The sequence below is a fragment of the Orycteropus afer genome, unplaced genomic scaffold (assembly GCF_000298275.1).
Source record: "Orycteropus afer afer isolate SDZICR_OR568_19922 unplaced genomic scaffold, OryAfe1.0 scaffold00101, whole genome shotgun sequence".
Classification (NCBI taxonomy): domain Eukaryota; kingdom Metazoa; phylum Chordata; class Mammalia; order Tubulidentata; family Orycteropodidae; genus Orycteropus; species Orycteropus afer.
The window spans coordinates 6389607-6412863 of record NW_006921688.1 but is presented as its reverse complement, the minus strand read 5'-3'; the positions used below and the strand labels follow the sequence as shown (position 1 = coordinate 6412863).

The 23257-nt window shown below is 44.5% G+C and overlaps 1 protein-coding gene across 1 annotated transcript in view; it reads right to left on the bottom strand.

Annotated features, from left to right (window-relative positions):
* The window catches only part of MTHFD1L (methylenetetrahydrofolate dehydrogenase (NADP+ dependent) 1 like), a 280830-nt gene that overhangs the window by 62707 nt on the left and 194866 nt on the right, over positions 1-23257 (bottom strand). Inside the window, exons 24-25 of the mRNA XM_007943227.1 lie at positions 8131-8238; positions 5665-5817 (exon numbers count right to left, since the gene is read on the bottom strand). Coding sequence (XP_007941418.1) covers positions 5665-5817; positions 8131-8238 — 261 coding nt within the window. The remainder of the gene's footprint in view (positions 1-5664; positions 5818-8130; positions 8239-23257) is intronic.

Genomic DNA, 23257 nt, shown 5'->3' with positions numbered 1-23257 from the left:
CCAGGTGACATTTTGTTCTGCTGTACATAAGGTTCCTGTGAGTCGGAGCTGATCCGTGGCAGCTGAGGACAACAGTGCCCCACTTATCACAGATACTTTGCCCCAGAAATGGCACAGGGACTGAGATGGAGGAAAGGATGTAGGAAGAGAGAAGGAAGGAACTTCACAGGGATAAGCAGGCTCTGACCCAGGGTTCTGATAGTGCCCCAGCCAGAAGTGTCTACATCCTCAGTGGTTTGGAGACTAAGCACTAACAGCCTACCTCCTCTAGTTCCAGCAGACACCCTGCCCCCAAGACATGCGCTCAGGGTACCTACTGCCATAAAAACACCATAGGATACCTTACTTCCTTCTGGTGAATTGTGAGACGAGACTGTTAACGCCAAGACTCTTGCCCAGATTCTTATCATAAATGGCCAGGTCATAACTTGACGCCCTATGCTTGTCTAGAAAGAGCTCATGTTCTAAGTTCCTCAAGAGGCTTGCTCATGACTTCAACTTGATATCAAAGGAAAACAGTCCAATACCAAAAATCAAAAACAACTTCAAATGTACTTCTGCTGGGAATTCCCACTGGCAGAATGCAGCTCTGTGCCAACTGTTTTGAAATGTATCATTGTTTCAGAAAGCCCTGTGAAAAGAAAGCAGTTACTCATCCCCAAAAGTGGGCAGGAACAGCCAGGGAACAAGTAGATAGAAGGGAATTTTGCATTTCCTTAGCACACTTTACGGCTAGCAAACATTAGACAGACCTAGACAAACCATGGGAGCTCTGGTAGCATAGTGGCTAAGACACTTGCCTGCTAACCAGACGGCTGGCGGTTCAAACCCACCAGCCACTCCTCGGAAGGAAGGTTGGGCAATCCTACTTCCATAGTGATACTGCCTCGGAAACCCAAGGAGGGGTTGCTATGAGTTGGGGCCGACTCGACGGCACATCACAACAACAACAACAACAACAGACAAACCATACTCAGGAGGGTGGTTCTTACAGGGACATTCTAGATCTTATATCCTTTTTCTTCACTGTCCAACTTTTCAGGTGTTAAAACGCAGCAGAAGAGCTGGGCTGGGTAAAGGGACACGTTGAGCCTGGTTCCATGTGTCCTACGAGTGTTCCCCAACTCTCTTGCAATTATCTAGCAGTGTTCCCCAACTCTCTTGCAGTGTTTTTTAGGTTATCATTGCCCATTTATTGTATTTCCATATTATAAAGCTAGTGTGTACTCAGTGCAGAAAGCGGAAAAAGAATTACTCATATTTTTAGTGCTCACTGTTAAGACTTTGGTTGTTCAAAATTTCATTTCTCGTGTTTTGCTTGTGTATTATATTTTTAATTTTATGAAATTTTTGCCAAAGGAGTCTTGTAAATTAGAAACAAAGACCACATCCAAAAATGTGATCCCAAGACAAAGACCTCCTAAAATTCATTATTTTTTTCTCGCACAAGACTGTTCAGGTGCCGCTGCCAGGCCCCGTGCCACCCCCGCTGGGCCACTGAGATCCACAGTTTTCATCCACTGACTTCTGGCAGTGCACCAGGCCTTCCTAGTCCATCTTAGTGTGGACACTCTGCGGAGACCTGTTCAGCACCACGATAGTCAACCCTTCACTGACGTGCAATCTGCGAAGTGGACTGGATGGGAACTGAACCTGGGTCATCTGTATGGAAGGCAAGAATTCTCCCACTGCTCCAAAGATTCAGGGTAAAGATGAACTACCAAACCCAAACCATTTGCCACCCTGTGGATTCTGACTACGGCAACCACGTGTGTACAGAGAATGGCACCTCATGGGGTTTTCAGGGTGGTGCTTTCAGAAGCAGGCTGCCAGGGACTTTCTTTCCAGGCGCCCCTCGGTCGACTTGAACTGCCAAGCTTTTGGTTCGGAATCCAGTACTAAGCCAAATGCACCACTCAGGGACTAAAAGTATATAAACAGAGAGCAAGCCTGGGAAGGGAAGGCACTTCACGCCACGCGTTCTCGTACTCAGCAAGTTCACTGTTTGAGGAGGGACTTGTTTGTACCGGGATCCCCCATTTTTAGATCTTCCAGTACAGTAGGTGGGAGAGGGCTCCCACCTCCCTTGAGGACGCTACCTACAGAGGAGTTGTCCCGTCTAAAAACCCACAGGCTTCAGCACCCGTACGGCTGTTTTTATGTATAAAATCTATCATAAGGCCTCTGAGGGAAAGACTGGCTCTCATTGCCCCACATGGTTTCTGGAGCCTTGCCCACCATAGGTGTTCACTATTTGCTGAACGCATGAATGAGCACTGCAGAAGAACCAAGAACCTTTCTGATCTAAAGGTCTCAGTCTGGGTTTTCTTTCTGAGTGGAAAGATGAATAGATGTTTTAAAGGCAGTCAAATAAGCATGTGTTGAGTGATGAAAACCCAGAGGGACTCATTGTGCTAGAATTTTCTCTCCTGCCGGAGTCAGTCTCCCCAGGGTTCCCAGTCCCCCTCCCTCAGTCATATCGGCAGGAAATTACAATACTACATCCACCACATGGGTGATGAATGTTAGAGGCATCTCAGTGGGCTTAGCATGGGGTCAAACGAAAATAACCAGCAGCCCTTATTAGGAGATCCTGGCCTCTCCGCTGGTGCCATCCGCCCTGATCCACACACAGCTTCCTGCTCTGTCATAGAAAGCCGACAGTGCGGGTCACCACCTCCAAGAGCCGGTTCCTGACCTCCAGGATTGCCGCGGACAGGCACTACTTCCTTCCCGGCTCCTCACTCTCCATTGCTTCGGAAGGCTCTCACCACAGCAGGTCATGCTGGCTGCTGCCCCCTGACGTGTGACCACAGGAGGACCTCCGCTGGGAAGACAGATAACAGCACCCGCAAGCACAAGCGCCTACAGCAATTAGTTGTAACTCACAGAATGATCTCTCACAGCTGGTGACAGAGATTGTGATGGGGAATAGAAACTGCTCAGGGGGGCCCCTCCCTCGAGTGGCACCCAGGGCACGTGCTGACCCGGCCAGGTCCTAGAGACTCTTCTGAGCACAGGGCTTGCTTCAGGAGACCCGGCCAGCCTGCAGCCATATGGCAAGGGTCAGCCGCATTCACTCTGTAACAAGTCCTAAGTAAAAGAGTGACCGTCAGGAATGAAGGACCAAAGGACCAATTGGTGTTCACAGACAAGCTCTAACAACTCCAGATCAAAGGGGACAGCATTCTGATTTTCTAGAATGGTTCTGGTCTTTATAGGTGGTAGATGGGGTGGTGGCAGTTGGGGTGAAATAAGATTCATATTATCTATGTGTTCCATGACCCCCCCAAAATTTTAAATTATGATTTTTAATCACTTAATGCTCAGAAACTAATTAAGGTATCAATAAAATTCACTTTCCACTTCTGACTAGCCATCTCTCCTAGATGACATGCTGCCTGAAGTGGAGAAATATCTTTATTTTGGGGATTCCCCTAGGAAGAAGCACAGTGCCTTAGGCACAGTGACCAAATGAATGAATGAATTTACTGGGTAAACTACAGTGGGATTTGGAATTTGTATAGGACAAGACAGGACAAAGGAAGGAGGCTAAAATTCTCCTTGGAATGCCCAGTCTTTCATGTTCCCTGAGGACCCTCATGGCCTCTTTGCCCCTCCTGGAGGTCTAGACTCTCTGGGCCTGCACTGCCCACCTGAACCCTTATCCGAAGCCATGGCCTCTGCCTACTGTCTTCTACTGACCGTCTGCCATCGCTGGAGCAGTCTAAGGAACAGAAGGCCAGCCTTTGGCCGTTCGTTCAGGGTCTCTGGATGGCTCCGTAAGTGTCGGTGTTTCCACACATACTGTCCTTTACTCTCTTCCCAGCTCTCTTGGTGTCCGTTTGGCTTCTTCCACTGTTTAGTGACTGAATTTACCTACATGTTCAGAATTCATAAGGTCTTCCCTCCTGTTCCTTTCTGCTGAGCTTCACGGCTGTATTTCTAATGGATCCACAGCCTCTTTCACAGCTCCTGTTAACCCTTCAAGTTTCCTGTGATCAGGCCCCACTCATTCCTGGCTCTGTCAACCTCTCTTCCTCCTGTGTTCATCACGTGATGGATAGTACCATGATTCATCACCATCGGTCACCAAGCGAGGAACGCTCCCGTTCTCTGATCCCCATGTGCACACAGCTTCCTATAAAATACGTCTCAAATTCACCTTGACTCTCCACATCTACTTCAGCAGCCCCGGTCCCAACTTTCGACGTGGATGACCTCACCCTCAAAGCCCATGTAACTGGTCTTTCTGAGCCTGGTTTTCTTTCCTCTGATCATTCTCCACATGGCTACAAGAGTTATTTTTCTCAAATACAAATCAGACCACATTCTTCTACTCCTTCTTAGAAAAAACACACCCTATAGTGACTCCCCACTGTTTACAGGATACAATCCAAGTTTCTTAAGATGACATTTGAGATCCTTAACAACTTGGCCCAGTCCCGCTCCTTAGCCCTCCTGCCCCATCCAGCTCCGGCCATGCTGGACCACCCCAGGAAGAGACCATCATGTACTTTCAGGCCTGTCAGATAGAACTCGCAGTTTCCCCAGTTCGGACGTCCTGCCTTGGGAAGCAGCGTGATTCTCTCCCACACCACTCCCCATCAGCAGCACTCGCTGTGCTCCAGACACCAGGAATGCCAACACGGTGCCCTCTACATACCGCAGCACCATGCAACCCTATTCTGCATGACAGTCTTTTTAGTGTCCCCGTGTCTCACACACTGCAAGAACTTTAAAAAAAAAAAAAAAACTCTTACTGAAACCACCCTGCCCTGTTACAGATGAAAGGAGAATAAGCTCATGGCAAGAGTTCAGAAGAAGTCAAGATGTACTTTTCACCCACCACTGCTCATTTACATAACAACAGAGTCATGAAACACTATTATAAGGTCCTCTGTTGGGCTTGGATCGGTTTGCAATAAATAACAATGATTTAGCTTCTTCGGTTTTTTTTTTTTTTTTGGAGGACTCCTAAATCTAGTCCGGGATTGCACTCATGACAAGAAGTCAAACTGAGGTCATTTACAGTTACGGGGGAGGTGCCCTCCCTGGGGGAAGCGATTCATACATGAAGTATTATACACAATGAGAAGCCGCGCCTTCACTGCTCACTCCCCACCCTCCACGGCTAATGTGAAATCACAGCATCACTCTGTAGCCATGCGGTCCATCACAGAAACCCCAAAAATGACAATTCCTGTGATTCTCTATCGCACTCAGCCAGGGCCTCCCGCCTGCGGTGCTGACGAGGGGGAGCAGGGCGGGTCCTGGTTCCCAGCGGTCACCTCTACTTCCTCCCCGTGTGGGGCAGCAGCGGCACCTTGGGTGCTGTGGTGTGAGAAAGACTGAGGAGCACTGAGCCACTCTGTCACAAAGGGCAGTGGGGGTTTCCCACGTTACTCTCTTTCTCGTCCTATGATGGGCATCGGTTTCACGACTCTAGGGACCCTGAATACCTACCTGACCTAAACATCACCACACACCTGAGTCATCCAAACCACAACCAAAGAGTTGTTTTTGGTGGGAGAGGGTATTTAGAACAATAGCAAATATTCCCAACTCCTTCCCAGAACAGGAGTTAGAAAGAATATGGAGCCTAAAGAGATGAAGCACGAGGGCAGCGCGGAGCGCACGAGGCTTCCACGGAGTGTTACTCACCGTTCCCACCAGGGGGTAAATGAACCCCGCGCCTATGCTGGCCCGGACGTCACTGACAGGCAAAATGAAGCCCCTGGGCACCCCTTTCTGGTCAGGCTGGTGAGACAGCGAGAGATGCGTCTTTGCCATGCAGATGGGCAAATTTCCAAATCCCTGCAGGAAAGCAAAGCAAAGACATGCACAGAGATGAGTATCACGCATCCTGCACCTGTACGGCTGGCGTCTTACACAATCTCTATGACAGCAGTATGTCGGGCCAGACCCAGGCCCACAGTCGCCGCTCGCCACTGCTCGTTCACGGAGCACAATGAGGACAAATTTGTCTCCAAGGAGCAGCAGGTTGAGGGTGTCTTGTTTCTCTTGGGGATTCTCCTTAAGAGAAGGCAGTGTCACACACGTGTCTGGGGGAAACGGTGGCTATTTTCAGTAAAAGCAGCAGCAGCAGCAACCACTTTCCAAAGCTATTAATAGCCAAGACACAGAAAGGTAATGTGGAGAGAGGCTGTGATGCAGCTGGCAGTCACGCAGCCCATGCGTTCTCGGAGTCTGGCGCACAGCAAAGGGCCCCTTTGTGCTCCTTTATGAATCATGGCTATCTGATCTGTGATTACATTATAGGACCTAAGATGAGGTCACTATTTAAGCTTCTTGTTTTTAAGGACCAAAGGCTATGCCTGACCCACAGTCCCAAAGGTGACAGGGCAGGAAGTCACATGGAGTAGCTCACAAAAAGGACAGTGTCCCTGAAGCCTGCTTCTGGTTAAGTGGCACACAGTACTCCCTTAGAGACACGGTGCTAATGAACTGCAGCCACTTACTCAACACACAGCTTCCAAGGATGATTCCCTCCACACACAGAGATGAAAGGAATGGATCTTCAGAGGCAATCCATGTAGAATTTCTGATGATTCAACTTCAAACTATTTGGGAGATGTTGGAGTGTAATCAACGAGGGGTGGGGCCTTCTTTCCTTGAAACCCCAGCTCTCTGTCAGGTTATGAGAGTTGACAAGGGACAATCACAAATGCTCTTCAGAAATGGGGCCTACAACTCTGGATTTTAGAGATCGGTCAAGTTTTGAAATCATTTCTATGAACTGACATAGGTTTGCTAACTTAAAACCTTTTCTAGTAGGGATAATAACAAACTAACCAATATGCCATGGACTATCACCATGTATTTTATCCAAGAACATTTAAGATTAGAAGAAGGAAGGACCTAATACTAGAATAAGTGACAGCCCTTAAATGGTTTTATGAAAAATTCAAGACACTGATATTACTTGCTCATCTCACCGCATATGGGTGAAAATCTCCCCACAGAACAATGGCAGTATGCAGCACCAGCTCTGGGAATCCTCAAAGAACAAGCCATGAGTACAGGTAGGAGATTGCAAGAAAGAATGAGCTGTTTCCTATCTCATCACACCTGGGGGAAACCTAATAGCCACTGGTGATATTTAACAAGTTGTCAAATTATGATTATGAAAAAGGATTAGAGTTGAGGAATTAAAAAACAAAAAAAAGAGGTTAATGATGTTCATAATGAGTTTCCTGAAAGAGCCATGACTTCTATTTCATCAGGTCAAAATGGGTAGGGCATTGGGCAGTCCAGTCCTTTGGAGAGGGGAGGCTGCACAGGCTGCAGTGAAGTCACTGAACATGACTGTTACTGAACTAGAGAGGACTCAGGGCGAGGAATCACACATAGCCTTTGTCACTCCCTACGGGCAGAGGGGATGTAGCTTCACTTGGTGAGCAACCCAGTAACACACCAAGAATCCACCTGTATGAAAAGAAAGCCAAACACTCCCTCTTCACATGCTCCTCCATCTGCCTAACCTGGGACCACACTAACATTTTTAGGGGAATGAGAGGCCTGCAGTGAAGAGGAAACACTGTAAGTCATGTAAATCTGACTCCATACCTGCAAACCAGAGGACAGTTTCAATGTTTGTAGCTGAATGGGAGGAGCCTACAGACGACACAGCACATATTTTAGTGGCACTTACAAACAGGACACCACTGATATTAAATACATTTACAATCATAAAATTTAATGATGTATGTATAACAGGACATTTACCCTCACTATAATGTTCTAAAGAAAACTAGCCCTCTACCCAAGGATGGTACATCTTTGTTGACCATAAAGTAGATTAAGCAAAGTTCTGTTGGTAAGGAGTACAGCAGCCCTCAAGTCAAGGTAGGAGCTCTGGTGGTGTAGTGCCTAAGGCACTTGACTGCTAACCAGAAGGCTGGCAGTTCAAACCCACCAGCCACTCCTTGAAAGGAAAGTTGGGCAATCTACTTCTGCCTTGGAAACCCAAGGAAGGGCCGCTATGAGTCAGGGCCGGGCCGCTATGAGTCAGGGCCCACTCTACAGCACTTAACAACAACAACAACAACAAGTTAAGGTGAGTATTTTAATAGCCTAAGGTGTTTTCCCCAAAGGCATAATGCTTACCTGTTGAGTGTAACGATCTATTTTGGACTGTGCCTCAGGAGAAAGTTCAATGTCTTTGGCTCCATAGACAGCCTGGGCAATGGTTCTTATCTTTTCCACTATCGGGAGCTGGAGGAACATAAATAATGACATTCTCGCTAATGGTAATCTGGATAAAGAAATAAATGAATGCTTAGTGGGATTTTCTACAGCTGCTTAAATTTCCTTCCAGGTAATTACCTCCTCAGTAACTACAGAATTCAGAGCAAATAGTCTCCTCTTCCATCAACCTTTAAAATACTGAACATTTCAGATCAGAGGTCAGCATGCAAATAAGACAATCTGGATGGTCAAACAGTTACAGAGGTTGTCTACACAGTTAATCATTTCTATCCAATGCATCATTTAAAAAAACATGTCATTTACACGATGCTCTTTAGTGGTCTTACAACTCAGAATGAGTCTCCTATTTAAACATTTGATGCTGGTTTTTAAGTGGGTCTGCATACTGGTTGCAAGTAAGAGAAAGCAGCACTATGAAAAAATATTTATTTTTGTGGGTATAAAAACCAAACCAAACTTACTGTCTTTGAGTCGATTGTGACTCATAGTGACCCCCGTAGGGTTTCCAAGGCTGCAGATCTTCACAGAAGCAAACTGGCTCATCTTTCTCTCATTGAGTGGCTGGTGGGTTCAAACCACTGACCTATTGGTTAGCAGCCAAATGCCTTAACCACTATACCACCAAAGTTCCTTCCATGTTTATGATTCAGAGACCTCAATATAAATGTGGGTTGAGACTTTAATTTACGTAAATGCTGATGCGACTGAACACTTTGTTGGAAATTCAGTGTTAGAAGGAATCATGGAGAATGAGAAAAATATCAGAAGATAATATATGGACGAACAAGGGAAAGGGAGGATGATTTGCTTCATGTTGGGTGGAAAATCTGGATAGAGATTCCTGGTGAGGTACTAAAGGTGACCTTCAGAAAGAAGATGGTTTATTAGGAAAGGAATAGGTCACAGATGGAGAGGCATCTTAATTTAAGCAAAGTATTTGGCAAAACTTTTCATAATTTTCTTATAGGTAGACAATCCAGAACATTTAATTGTGCTCAAGAGGATCCTGTCAAAAGACCAAGAGGGAGACGTTTGAACAGAACAAGGGGATACTGCTTGGTTTAATATCAGGAAAGGTATGTATCAGGGCTGTATCCTTTCACCACAGTTATTCAATCTGTGTGCTGAGCAAATAATCTGAGAAACTGGGACTACATGAAGAAGAGCACATAACTAGGACTGGAGGAAGACTTACGAACCACCTGTGATATGCAGATGAAACAACCTTGCTTGCTGAAAGCGAAGAGCACTTGAAGCAGTTACTGAAGAAGATGAAAGACCTTCAAAACCTTCAGTATGGATTATATCTCAACACAACCAAAACCAAAACCAAAACTCACTGCCATCAAGCCGATTCCAACTCATAGTGACCCACTTTGGGTTTCTGAGGTGGTAAATCTTCACAGAAGTAGATTGCCTAGTCTTACCTCAACATAAAGAAAACAAAAACCTTACGACTGAACCAATAAGTGACATCATGATAAATGGAGAAAAGATTGAAATTGTCAAGGATTTCATTTTAGTTGGATCTACAATCAATGCTCATGAAGAGCAGCAGGCAAGAACTTAAACAACATACTGCACTGGGAAAATCTGCTGCAAAAGACCACCTTAAAATGTTGAAGAGCAAAGATATCACTTTGAGGACTAATGTGTGCCTAACCCAGGCCATGGCACTTTCTATCACCTCATATGCCTATGAAAGCTGGACAATGAATAAAGAAGACCAAAGAAGAATTGATTCATTTGAATTGTGGTGTTGGTGAAGCATAGTGACTGTACCATGGACTTCCAGAAGAAGGAACAAATCTGTCTTGGAGGAAGTACAGCCAGAACGCTCCTTAGAAGTAAGAATGGTCAGACTTCGTCTCTCATACTTTGGTCACGTCAGAAGGGACCAGTCCTTAGAGAAGGATATCATGCTGGGTAAAGTTGAGGGTCAGGAGAAAGGAGAGTATAAAGGGTAGGGAGCCCGGAACAGAGCAAGGAGTCAGCCACAGGGATCCAGGTGAGGAGAGGGAACCACAAGTGGCAAGGAGGGAAAAAGGAGAGTATAAAGGCTAGGGGGACTGGGACAGAGCTAAGAGTCAGCTGCAGGGATCCAGGTGAGGAGAGGGAACCCGAGGGGAAGACCCTCAATGAGACAGATTGACACAATGGCTGTAATGATGGGCTCAAGCATGACAATGATTGTGAGGATGGTGCAGGACTGGGCAGCATTTTGTTCTGTTGTACACAAGGTCAATATCAGTCAAAACAGACTTGACAGAACCTAACAACAACAATGCAGTTAGTGGATTTACTGTCAGGTAAACAACCGCTGAAACAAATGCTGATGGTGCTGATGTTTATCATGGGACAGAAGTCTCCCATGGACTTTGCTTCATTCATACCAGCATCTTTATGTGTTACATTTGATAAAGACAGAAAGGAAAGTTAACCAGAACATATAAAATCTAGTAATCCCCAGTTTCAACCCTTATGGACCCAAATTGCTTTAAAATGTATATATTTTTTGTTTGTTTTTTAAATTATAGCTATAGTTTTTATTACTGTAGAGTTATTCCGTGATGTGGAACATAAAAATTGAACATTTCAGCAAATAAAAAAGAAATAGTTGTGCAAGTTGTAATGGAGAGAATTAGAACCTTTTATTGAATCACACAAAGGAGGACCTGAGTCAGGAGAGAGAAACACAATGCTCATGGACGAGAAACCTCAACACTGTGCAGATGTCAAGTCTCTCCACCTTCGTCTACTAGTACAATGCAACTCCAACAAGAACCCCAAGAGCACGTTGGTTTGCTTGGCAAACCAATTCTATAATTTGATATGGAAGAATGATGGCACACATAGTTAAGATAACTCTGCAAATAAACAAACAAAACCAAAGATAGGGGACTTGCTCTGTTGTTGTTGTTGTTATGTGCCGTCGAGTCAGCCCTGACTCATAGCGACCCCTCCTTGGGTTTCCGAGGCAGTATCACTACGGAAGTAGGATTGCCCAACCTTCCTTCCGAGGAGTGGCTGGTGGGTTTGAACCGCCAGCCTTCTGGTTAGCAGTCAAGTGCCTTAGCCACTATGCTACCAGAGCTCCCGGGGACTTGCTCTACTAGGTATCAAACATACTACAAAATTATGCTAATCAAAACCACATGGCATTGGCATAGGAACAGACAAATTAACAAGTGGAAGGAAGAAAGAACCAAGAAAGGCACCTCGGCATATACAGGATAGTACATTAGTAGTGGCACAAATCTACAGGGAAAAGACAAACTACCAAACTGGTATTTGGCTGGAGAAAAATATAAAAAGACATTAGAAACAGAGTTAAAGTAGAAGGGACAGATTGGGAGAAGACATCTGCAACTATTTAAAGGTTGTGTTATGTGTTATTGGTATGTGCCGTCAAGTCAGACCTGACTCATAGCGACCCCTCCTTGGATTTGAGGCGATATCACTACAGAAGTAGGTTGCTCAACCTTCCTTCCGAGGAGTGGCATACCAAACAAAAAACGAAACCAAACTCACTGCCGTGGGGTGGGGTCAGATCAGACTCATAGCGACCTCTCTGTGGGTTTCCAAGGTGGTATCACTACAGGAGTAGATTGCCAATCTTCCTTGAGAGGAGTGGCTAGTGGGTCTAAACTGCCAGGTTTTTGGTTAGCATTAGAATTAATAATAATAATAATAATAATAATAATAATACCTCACCCAAATCAAGAAAACAACAAGTATTTTAAAATAGGCAAAAAGAGAAACTAAAATAACTATATGAAATGATGCTCAATCTCACTAGTAATCAAGGAAATGCAAATTAAAACAATGAGAAGCCAGTTCACACCCATGAGATTAGCAAAATTTAAAAGCATGATAGTATTAAGTGCAGATGAGGATATGGGGGAAATTACATTCCTTCACTGGTGTGGGAGTGACAATCAGTACCACAGTGCAAAACAATCTGGAAGCATCTAGTAGGTGACACAAATGGTTTGTGCTCAACTGCTTATCTAAAGGTTGGTGTTTCAAACCCACCTGACGATGCCACGTAGGAAAGGCCTGGAAATCTGCTTTCAAAAAGATTTCAGCCAAGAAAACCCCACAGAGCAGTTACTCTCTAAGTCACGGGGTTGCTGCCGTGAATCACAATGAACTAGACAGCCACTAGCAAGAGAGAACCTCAAAGATGACTTCTCATGTAAAAGATTCAATGTTCACATTAGCTGGAGAACAAAGTATGGTTGTAAATTCTGAAAGGAGCCTTGGTGACACAATGGTTAAGCTCATGTGTGATAGTTAGAGCTGTGGGTCAACTTGGCTGGACCACAATTCTGTGTGGTTTAAGCAACTGTGATGTGGGTTGTTCCCATGATGGGATCAGATGAATATGTTTTGAGCAGCCAATCCATTGAAAGGGAGTTTTCCTAGGGGTGTGGCCTGCTTCCAGCATACTTATGGACATCCTGGGAGAAGAGACACTCGTCTGTGGATCAGGATTCTGTTGTGCTGCCTACAACTGTCCGTGAGTGAACAATCCACCATTCGGCCTGGAGATCTTGGATTCGTCATTCGTTGGAGTCAAAAGCCAGTATATTGCCTGCCAACCTTGAGCTCTTCAGCCCCTGCAGCTGTGTGAGTCGGGAAAAGCCTCCAGCTTGACGTTTGATCCAAGAACTTGGGACTTGCGAGCTTCTATAAGTGTGTGAGCCATTTCCCAAGACAAATTTCTCCCTCTCTCTCTCTAAGCTTTACTGGTTTTGCTTCTCTAGAGAACCCAGCCTAACACACTCATGGCTGCTAACTGAAAGACTGGTGGTTTGAACCAATCCAACAGTTCTGTGGGAGAAAGACTCAGGGATCTGATCTGTCCCTGTAAAGATCACAGCCTAGAAAACTGTACGGGGCAGTTCTGCTGTGTCACATGACATCACCACGAGTCAAAAATCAACTCAACAGCACCCACCAATAACAACTCTGAGGACCAAGACCACCTTTTATTTACCATTATACCCTAGAGGTGGGACATGGTGAAGACTGCAGTAGACAGCAGTAGGACCTTAATATACAGTCGAGCCAATGAGCATTTCTAAACTTCCTGCAGACCAAGAATGGGCTCCACATGGTACCATAGCTATAAAAGTGACAAGAACCTTCAGGTGATGAGGCGCCGAGGAGAGCAGTGAGAAAGGACTTCTTGCATGCATATTAGATCCCACTTATCAGCATTTTATGCTGAAGGGCACCAAAGTGCCTGCTGTCAACGCTGTGCTCAAGCTAACGTCATATCCTCTGTTGGTCAATAAAGGCCTTGTTTCAAGAAATCAAAGTTAATAAGACGTCTGGAGCCATTTCTAGCCGGAAAGAACCCACACAGCAAGCAGAATGCCCACGCTCTGTGAGGGGAAGTCGGCTCTCAGGACAATGTGTTCCCAAAGCAGAGTGACCTTGGCTCCTGGTGCCAATGGGCCACATTCTCATTACATCCAGTCTCTGGCCTGGGCTGTCCCCATCTCGGCCATGTCAACAGCCCCGCAGCTCTACAGCACAGTCTGGTGTGAGGCAGGAGGACAGAGGAAAATCACAGTCCCTTCTTTACACTTGGTTAATTCATGTAACCTCTCTGAATGTCTCCTCATCCCTAGACAGGATGTGACCACTGAACTGTGCATCATTTTAGTGCACGTACCAAAGCAAGGCAGAAGCCTATTGTAAATGCCATGCTATAGAATTCGAGAGGCCTCTGGTGGTGCAGTGGGTAAGGCATCTGGCTGCTAACTAGAAGGTTGGTAGTATGAACCCACCAGCTGCTCCACAGGAGAAACACGGGGCAGTCTGCTTCCCTAAAGATTTACAGCCTTAGAAACCCTATGGGGCAGTTCTGTCTTGTACTACAGGGTTACTGCGAGTTGGACTTGACTTGATGACAGTGGGTTTTGGGCTTTTTTTTTGGGGGGGGGGTAGTGCAAACAATTAACGCACTGGTCGCTAACCCAAAGGGTGGAGGTTCGAGTCTACCCAGAGGTACGTCGGAAGAAAGGCCTGATGATCTACTTCTGAAAGATGAGCCACTAACAACCCTGTGGAGCCCAGTTCTACTCTGACCCACATGAGGTCACCACGAGCTGGAGGTGACTTGAATCGGTATACCAATCTTAAAAACTATTATTATGCAGTGAGGACAGTCAGGCTGACTAAACAACTAAGGTTTTCTTTGGAAGTACAACAACAACTGCATCCACAACAACCCAACAGATATTCCGACTCATAATACATTCAAGGAGTATAATGCATTACTTACTCAGCTCTAGATTATGATTGGAAAATAAAGTCAGTGACTGGTTTTCCTAGTAAGATGATAAAAACTCACATGGAACAAAATAATAGCACATGGATGACCACTGAAGGAATTAGTGGGAGTGGGTATTTAATGAATTTATTATAATTGTTTTTTTTAAAACATGAACATGTTATTTTAAGAACTACAAACCAAAGGGAGCTCTGGTGGTGTAGTGCCTAAGGCAATTGACTGCTAACCGGAAGGCTGGCGGTTCAAACCCATCAGCCACTCCTCGGAAGGAAGGTTGGGCAATCTACTTCCGTAGTGATACCGCCTCAGAAACCCAAGGAGGGATCGCTATGAGTTGAGTCCAACTCGACGGCACACAACGACAAACCAAAAAAAAAAAAAAAAAAAAAAACTGAACTGCAGATCCGATCGGAGTCAGATCCGATTCACAGCAACCCCTCCTTGGGTTTCTGAGGCGGTATCACTACGGAAGTAGATTGCCCAACCTTCCTTCTGAGGAGTGGCTGGTGGGTCTAAACCGTCAACCTTCTGGTTAGCAGTCAAATGCCTCAGGCACTACGCCACCAGAGCTCCCTGATATATACGTATATACATATGTATATACATGCACACACACATATATATGTGTCAACAACTAAACTGCTTTCCGTTCTACTGTTTATCTGTAGATGTTTTGGGAACTTCGAGTGGGTGAAAGGCTGACTTTGTGAGCTGTGTGGTTGTGGTTTTCGTTCCTGCAGTAAAACTGCAACCATCCACATGGCTGATGACCCAGAGAGAAATGCATGGTGGAAACGGTATGCAGAACCAGTGTGTGAGTGAGTCCCACTCAGGCACCTCCTCCGACCCCTCACCGTCACAGCCAGGACCGACTGCGTGCTGCCAGCAGGCCCCGCTTCGTACCCACGAGACATTCCACGCTCTAACTGCCCCGACCTCTGTCTCGCCAACCCCGAGAAGGTGAACGTGCTCCTCATGGGCTTGAGTGGCATCACTGGGGGGTATGGGGGTGCAGACCACACTGAGTGACACTATAAGGGGGTGGCACCACAATGACCATCTATAAAATTTCTGTGCAGTGTTCTAATAGAGATTTATTTATATATTATTAAAATATCCCTGTAGGTAGCTGTGACAAGAAAAACATGTTTTGGTAAGCCCAGCTTATGTGTAGCAATGCACCTACAAGGCTAAAACTCTATGTTAATTTACTTTCTAAACCTTCTAATGTGCCCTGGTCAGAGCTGTCATTATTTCCCAACTACATGATGCTTTGAATCACACGGCTTTGTTCGCATCATGCACTGCTGTTTTCGGTGCTATTGGTGTTGCTATAGTTGCTGATTTTATAAATTTTTTCTGATGTTGTAGCTACAATATCATGGTAATCACTGTTTGTGAACCTGTCCCAATGACTTTTTTTCAGAACGAGTAGTAACTATAGGAAAAGGAGAAAAATCAAAAAAGGCTCCCACTCAGTCACTAATACTGTTGTAACTAATAATGTAGGAAGACATTACAAAACAATTTTGTTGTTAGTATTCATATAATCTAAGGAATATTGTGTTCGTGTGGTTCACAACTATATTTATCACAAAGTATTCTATGATTACACTACTCAGGATTCTGTATGGTCTAGTCCAGAAGGAGGTCCATGGGTCGGGGAGGATTTGACACCGTGAGTTAGCACACTGGGTAACGACAACCCTAGTGACGCCAGTGACAGACTTCAGCATGCACAATATCACCTGACGTGACTCTGAGATAAAGTTCCATCAACAGCATCCTGGGTGTGAGCCCTGCTTCAATATGCTGAGTAACCTGTGTCAAATCATTGAGAGAGAAATGCCAAGACCCAGCTCTGTCAGGACTCCTACAATTCTTCTATTTCACTCTCATTTGCATGTATATGAATCAGTTCACTGTATCCTTTGGGTTTAACATAACTATTTACTGCCCTGATGAGGTATTTCCACTCTGCATACAATCTATTTATATTATGACAGCAGGCAAGCCACTCCCTGATGTTTCTCTGGTCGATTTTGGGGGAGAAGTGTAATCTTTAAAGGAAAGAAAAAAAAGTCGAGTTCAACCAAATGATCTTGATCTAAACTTGGTATTCACTGCATTGCTCTGTGGTAAATGATCCAGCTTTGTACTACAAGTAAAATGGGAAAATAAATTACATGGTTTATACATTAATCAAGGAGTCCTGGTGACACAATGATTATGGACTCAGCTGCCAACTGAAAGGTTAGCAGCTCGAATCTACCCAGTGGCTATGCAAAAGAAAGACTTGGTGATTTGCCTCCAGAAAGATGATAGCTTAGAAACCCCTATGGGGCAGTTCTGCTCTATCCGATGAGGTGGCTATGAATTGGAATCCACTTGACGGCATCCCAAAATACCATACATTAGTCACCCTTGTTAAGATAGTTTTCTCATGGCTCTGTAAATATTTAATGATTTACTTATTCACCATATCTTTCACCCTAATATTCCTAGTGTCTAGGGGAGTGGCTGCATTGAAGAGAGCACTGAAAAACAAGGCCCCAGTAATTGATGGAGTTCCAACTGAAATGTTTCAACTAACAGACACAATGCAGGAAGTGCTCACATGTCTCTGCCAAGAATCTGGAAGACAGCTACCTGGCCAAGAGGCTGGAAGAGCTCCACAAGTGTGCCCGCTGCAAGAAAGATGACAGAGCAGAATGTGGAAATGATCGAACAATATCTTTAACATTACACACAAGAAAAGTTTTGCTGAAAATAATTCAAAAACTATTGCAGCAGTACAGCAGGCAACTGCCAGAAATTCAAGCCATATTCAGAAGAGGATGCAGAATGAGGGATATCATTGCTGATGTCAGAAAGATCTTGGATTAAAGCAAAGAATAACAGAAAGATGTTTACTTGTGTTTTATTGGCTATGCAAAGGCATTCAACTGTGTGGATTGTAACAAATCATGGATAACATTGCAAAGAATAGGAATTCCAGAATACTTAATTGTGCTCATAAGAACTTGTACATAGACCAAGAGGCAGCCATTTGAACAGAGTAAGAGGATACCGCAGGTTTAGAATCAGGAAAGGTGGCTGTCAGGGTTGTATCTTTTCATCACACTTATTCAATCTGTATGCTGAGCAAATAATCCAAGAAGCTAGACTGCATGAAGAAGAATGTGGCATCAGGATTGGAGGAAGGCTCATTAACATATACATCTGATATACAGATGACACAACCTTCCTTGCTGAAAGTGAAGAGGGCTTGAAGCATTTACTGATAAAGATCAAAGGCTACAGCCTTCAGTATGGATTACATCTCAACATAAAGAAAACAAAAATCCTCACACCTGGACCAATAAGCAACATCACAATAAACAGAGAAAATATTGAAGTTGTAAAGGATCTTATCTCACGTGATCCAAAATTAACACCCATGGAAGCAGCAATCAAGAAATCCAATGACATACTGCATTGGGCAAATCTGCTGAAGACCTCTTTAAAGTGTTAAGAAGCAAAGATGTCACTATGTCACTTTGAGGACTAAAGTGCCCCTGACCCAAGCCATAGTATTTTCAATCATCTCATACGCATGTGGAAGCTGGACAATGAATAAGGAAGACCAAAGGACCCATGTCTTTGACTTACAGTGTTGGTAAGAATATTGACTGTACCACAGTCCGCCAGAAGAAGGAACAAATAAATATGTCTTGGAAGAAGTGTAGCCAGAACGTTCCTTAGAAGCAAGGACAACAAGACTTTGTCTCATGCACTTTGGACATGTTATCAGGAGGACCAGTCCCTGGAGAAGGACATCACGCTCAGTAAAGCAGAGGGTCAGCCCAAAAGAGGAAGACCTCAACGACATGGATCAACACAGTGGCTGCAATAGCGGACTCAAAACCCAGCAACAATTGTGGGGACGGTGCAGGACCGGGCACTGTTTCCTTCTGTGGTACAAAGGGTCGCTATGAATTGGAACCAACTTGACATCACCTAACAACGAGAACAGAGCAATGACTTGCACACAGTAGGCATTTTATAAATATTGACTGAATGAACACATCACTATCTGTGTGTTCTGCATGCACAGAACTTCTCATGGAGTTGGAACAATTAGGTATTATAAACAAGTATGACAGCACAGAGTGTGTGACAAAGGTTCTAAGCAAACAGTACTGTTGTGGTCTGAAGACCCGAGATTGCAGGGGATTTGCAGCAAAAGCACCAAAGATACAAAAAAGAACCTGAACGTGGGTGAGTAGGATTTGCAGCATCAACAAAGATGGGAAAGGCTTTTCAACATGAAGAAAAAAGTCCAAGTCGAGGTAAATGATGGAAAACACAGGGCATATTCTGGGAAAAATGGTTATTGTATTTCTACTTTGTAAATGCTCAATTACTTAATATATTAATAAGCTACCTCACAAAACCTGACTTCTACACTTGTACCTTTGATCATTTTTGAACTGATATTATGTTAAATCTTCATATTCACATAACCTCAAATATATCCCCACTAACTTCCTCACAAAAGCTCCTTACTGTGTAAACACTCCAGAACAGAGCGGTCCAATGGGGCTTCTGTGAGAACGGAAACGTTCTCTCTCTGCACTCTAGTCCAGCAGGCACCAGCTGCCTGCGACTGTTCAGCACTTGAAACGTGGCTAGTGTAACTGAAGAGCTGAATTCGTAATTTCATTTCAGTTAATTTAAATCGTCATAGGTGGGCAGTGGCTGGCTGTTCACTCTGACCAACTATTAAGATTGCTAGCACAGTCTCCTGCATGGAGTAGGTACACCATCAATACTAGCTGAGTGTCACCATAAAGGTTAAGTTCAAGGACATGGTGACCATCATACTTTATTTCATTTATTTTCTATGTGCGCTGATACAGGCTCTTAGGAGCTGCATTACTCAAAGTAAGAGATGGTATTGTTTTCAAAAAGGTTCTGGGACTGGCCACTGGAATCATTACAATGTAAGACCTGTTTTATAGGACAATACAATTGATCTACAAATTCCAGAAAAGCAAAAAAACAAAACATCGAGTTGATCTTGACTCACAGCAATGTATAGAACAGAGTAGAATTGCCTCTAAGGTTTCCAAAACTATAAATCTTGACGGAAGCAGACTGGCTCAGCTTTCTCCCACAAAGCAGCTGGTAGGTTCGAACATCCAGCCTTTTGGTTAGCAGCCAAATGCTTTAACCACTATGTCACCAGAGCTCCTAAAAGCACTTACTTAAAATCTTAATTTTTTTTTTCGTTAATGAGAAAATGGACCAAGATAAAGTGAAATAGGACAAAAGTTATAATGAAGTTCCCAGAAACATAAGAAAATGAAGACGTATGAAGGCTTATAATAAATGCTGACGTCTCATCTTAGTTGGAGGGTGGTCCTGAAAAGCTCTTAAAAAACCTAGGAAAGCACTCCTCAGGTTCTGAAGGACTCTACTATCTCTTACTGAGGCCACAGGGTTTCTCGATGTCCTGGAACAGACGGCTTCCACAGCCCCACATCTACTGAAGTCGACTGTGGCACGCACTGGGGGCTACAGTGAATGAATGATAACTGTTCTTCTGTTTCACCAAAGTCACAGGGTCGAACCCATATACAGACAGTCCCATGTTACAGAGATCCGGTCCTAAGTGTGTCTTCAAGTCAAATTTGTAGGTCAATCAGAACAGGTGCGTATGGTTCTCATTTAGCCTTATTGTAGTGCAAGAAAAAACTTGAAGACTTTTCAATGATTTAAAGGCTGCACATGGAGAAAGTGAAGGTGATTGTAAGAAGAATTTGTTACAAGCAGGGGTTGGTTTGATCGTTTCAAAGGGAGGGTAAATTTGCATAACGTTAAAGGGCAAGTATGAGTTGCAAATTCTGTACGTTAAATGCTCCTATGCTGTCGCAGTGGTGAAACCTATTCCAGTGTCCGTAAAGTATTTACAGAGAAGGAGCAATTAAAGAAATTGTGAGTACAGACATCTCCAGACACACAGTGGTTATTTCAACTTGCATTTTTTTCAAGCATAAATTTTAAATGATCTACAAGTACAACTTATCAAATAGTTTATCCTGTACTTCAAATAAGGAGCCCTAATTGCGCAGTGGTTAAGTGGCTGGCTGCTAACAGTAAGGTTGGGGGTTCAAACCCACCAGATGATCCAGGGGAGACAGTTGTGGCACTCTGCTTCGTCTAAAATGACGGGGGGGGGGGGGGGAAGAAAAGCAAACCCATGGCCATTGAGTTGATTCTGACTCACAGCGACCCCCATTGCGTTTCCAAGGCTGTAAATCTTTACAGAAGTGGATTGCCTCATCTTCCTCCCACAAAGCAGCTGGGGGGTTTGAACTGTCAACCTTGGGGTTAGCAGCCAAATGACTTAGCCACGACACCACCAGAGTTCCTTTCTTTAAAGCTTTGGGAACCCTATGGGGCAGTTCTACTCTGCCGTACAGGGTTGCTTTGAGTTTGGATCAACTCGATGGCAATGAGTGTGGTTTGGATTTTCTGGTCTGTCAACAAAAGTCTAACATAAAGCCATAGATGTTAATTCATACTGACCATACACAAGGTGGGAGGGGTTACACTGCAAACACACTGCGCAGTGTCATGGGAGCAGCTCTGCTAGTTACCGAGAACAACAGGCCCCATATCGCCGACACAATGCATATCCTTGGCTGTAAACCAACACATCTGAGCAACCAAAGGTGTACATGCTGGCTTCCATGACCTGCTCAGTGAGCTGCTCTCGCTGTCTGCTGGCTGGCCTTGTGCAGCAGGTCACCTCTGAAGACTCCTGCAGGAATCTCATTCCCCTAGGGTGACTGTGACTTGCTGTGGGAGGACCTGAGGCGTGGGAAACTGAAGAAGGCTTCCCGCCAGAAAACCTGCATCTTCCACATGAAATGATGGCTATAGGGAATTCACACAATCTTTTATTACCCTCAAACAGAACACGGTAACAATGTCAAATGAAAGGAATATGTAGGAGTTGCTAATTTTAAAGACAGCATTTCACCCCAGTCAGTACAAAGGACTGCGCACTCTGCCGGGCATGGGAAGACATAACTATTTTTAGGATGGATCTACTTGTTTTTCTTTCCTAAAACCTTGTTTATAAACATCACTTTGTTATAAGGGCAGTATGATGAACATAGGTGCAACTCTGGCTCTATGTTTGCATGTGAGAAGTCTGCATCTTTACAAGGGGCTCTTTGCTGGATTGTGTAACAGGAGCTGTGTTTCTCACTGAACTACTGGAGATCTACCTCAAAAGGAAAAAAACTTCTGGGCTGGGACTGAGAGTCTCATTCAAGAGCAGAATAAACTCTTTACATGGAAAAAAAGAAAAAAATCACTTTCGGATCAAATACTACTGTTGTTAGGTGCCGTTGAGTCATCTCCAACTCATACTGACCCTATGCACAGCAGAACGAAACACCACCCAGCTCCATGATCCTTGCTACACTTGAGCCCATTGCCGGCGCCACCGTGTCAATCTATCTCATTGAGGGCCTTCCCCTCTTTCATCAACCCTCCCCCTTACCAAGCATGACATCCTTCTCCAGGGAATGGTCCCCTCTGACAACATGACCAAAGTAGGTGGCCATTCTCGCCTCCAAGGAGCATTCCGGCTGCATGTCCTCCAGAAAAGACCTGTTAGTTTTTTTAGCAGTCCGCAGTACTCTCAGCATTCTTCGCCAGCACCACAGCTCAAAAGCATGAACTCTTCTTCCGTCTTCCTTATTCACTGTCCAGCTCTCACATGCATATGAGGCGATTGAAAATACCATGGCTTGTGTCAGGTGCACCTTAGTCCTCAAGGAGACATCTTTGCTCTTCAGCACTTGAATGAGGTCCTTTGCAGCCAATTTGCTTAGTGCTATATGTCGTCATTGGAGCTCTGGTAGCATAGTGGCTAAGACACTTGACTGCTAACCAGAAGGCTGGCAGTTCAAACCCACCAGCCACTCCTCAGAAGGAAGATGGGGCAATCTACTTCCATAGTAATGCTGCCTCGGAAACACAAGGAGGGGTCGCTATGAGCCAGGTCTGACTCTGCGGCACATAACAACATACGTCATCATATGTCCTGACTGCTGCTTCCATTGGCGTTGATTGTAGAACCAACCAATGTGAAGTCTTTGACAACTTCAATCTTTTCTCCATTTTATGAGGCTGCTTATAGGTCCAGTTTTGAGGATTTTTGCTTTCTTTGTATTGAGATGTAATCCATACTGCAGACTGTATTCTTCAATCTCCATCAGTAAGTGCCTCAAGTCATCCTCACGTTCAGCAAGCAAAGTTGTGTCATCAGTATATCACAGGTTGTTAATGACTCTTCCTCCAATCCTGATGCCACATTCTTCTTTATATAGTCAGCTTCTCAGATTATTTGCTCAGCAAACATATTGAATAAGTATGGGAAAAGGATACAGCCCTGACACACTCCCTTCTTGATTTTAAACCATGCAGTGTCCCCTTGTTCTGTTTGAACGACAGCCTCCTGGTCTACGTACAGGTTCCTCATGAGTACAATTAAGTGTTCTGGAATTCCCACTCTTCTCGATGTTATCCACAATTTGTTACGATCCACACAATCAAATACTTTTGCATAGTCAATAACATATAAGTAAACCTCTTTCTGGTATTCTTTGCTTTCAGCCAAGATCCATCTGACATCAGCAATGATATCCCTTGTTCCAC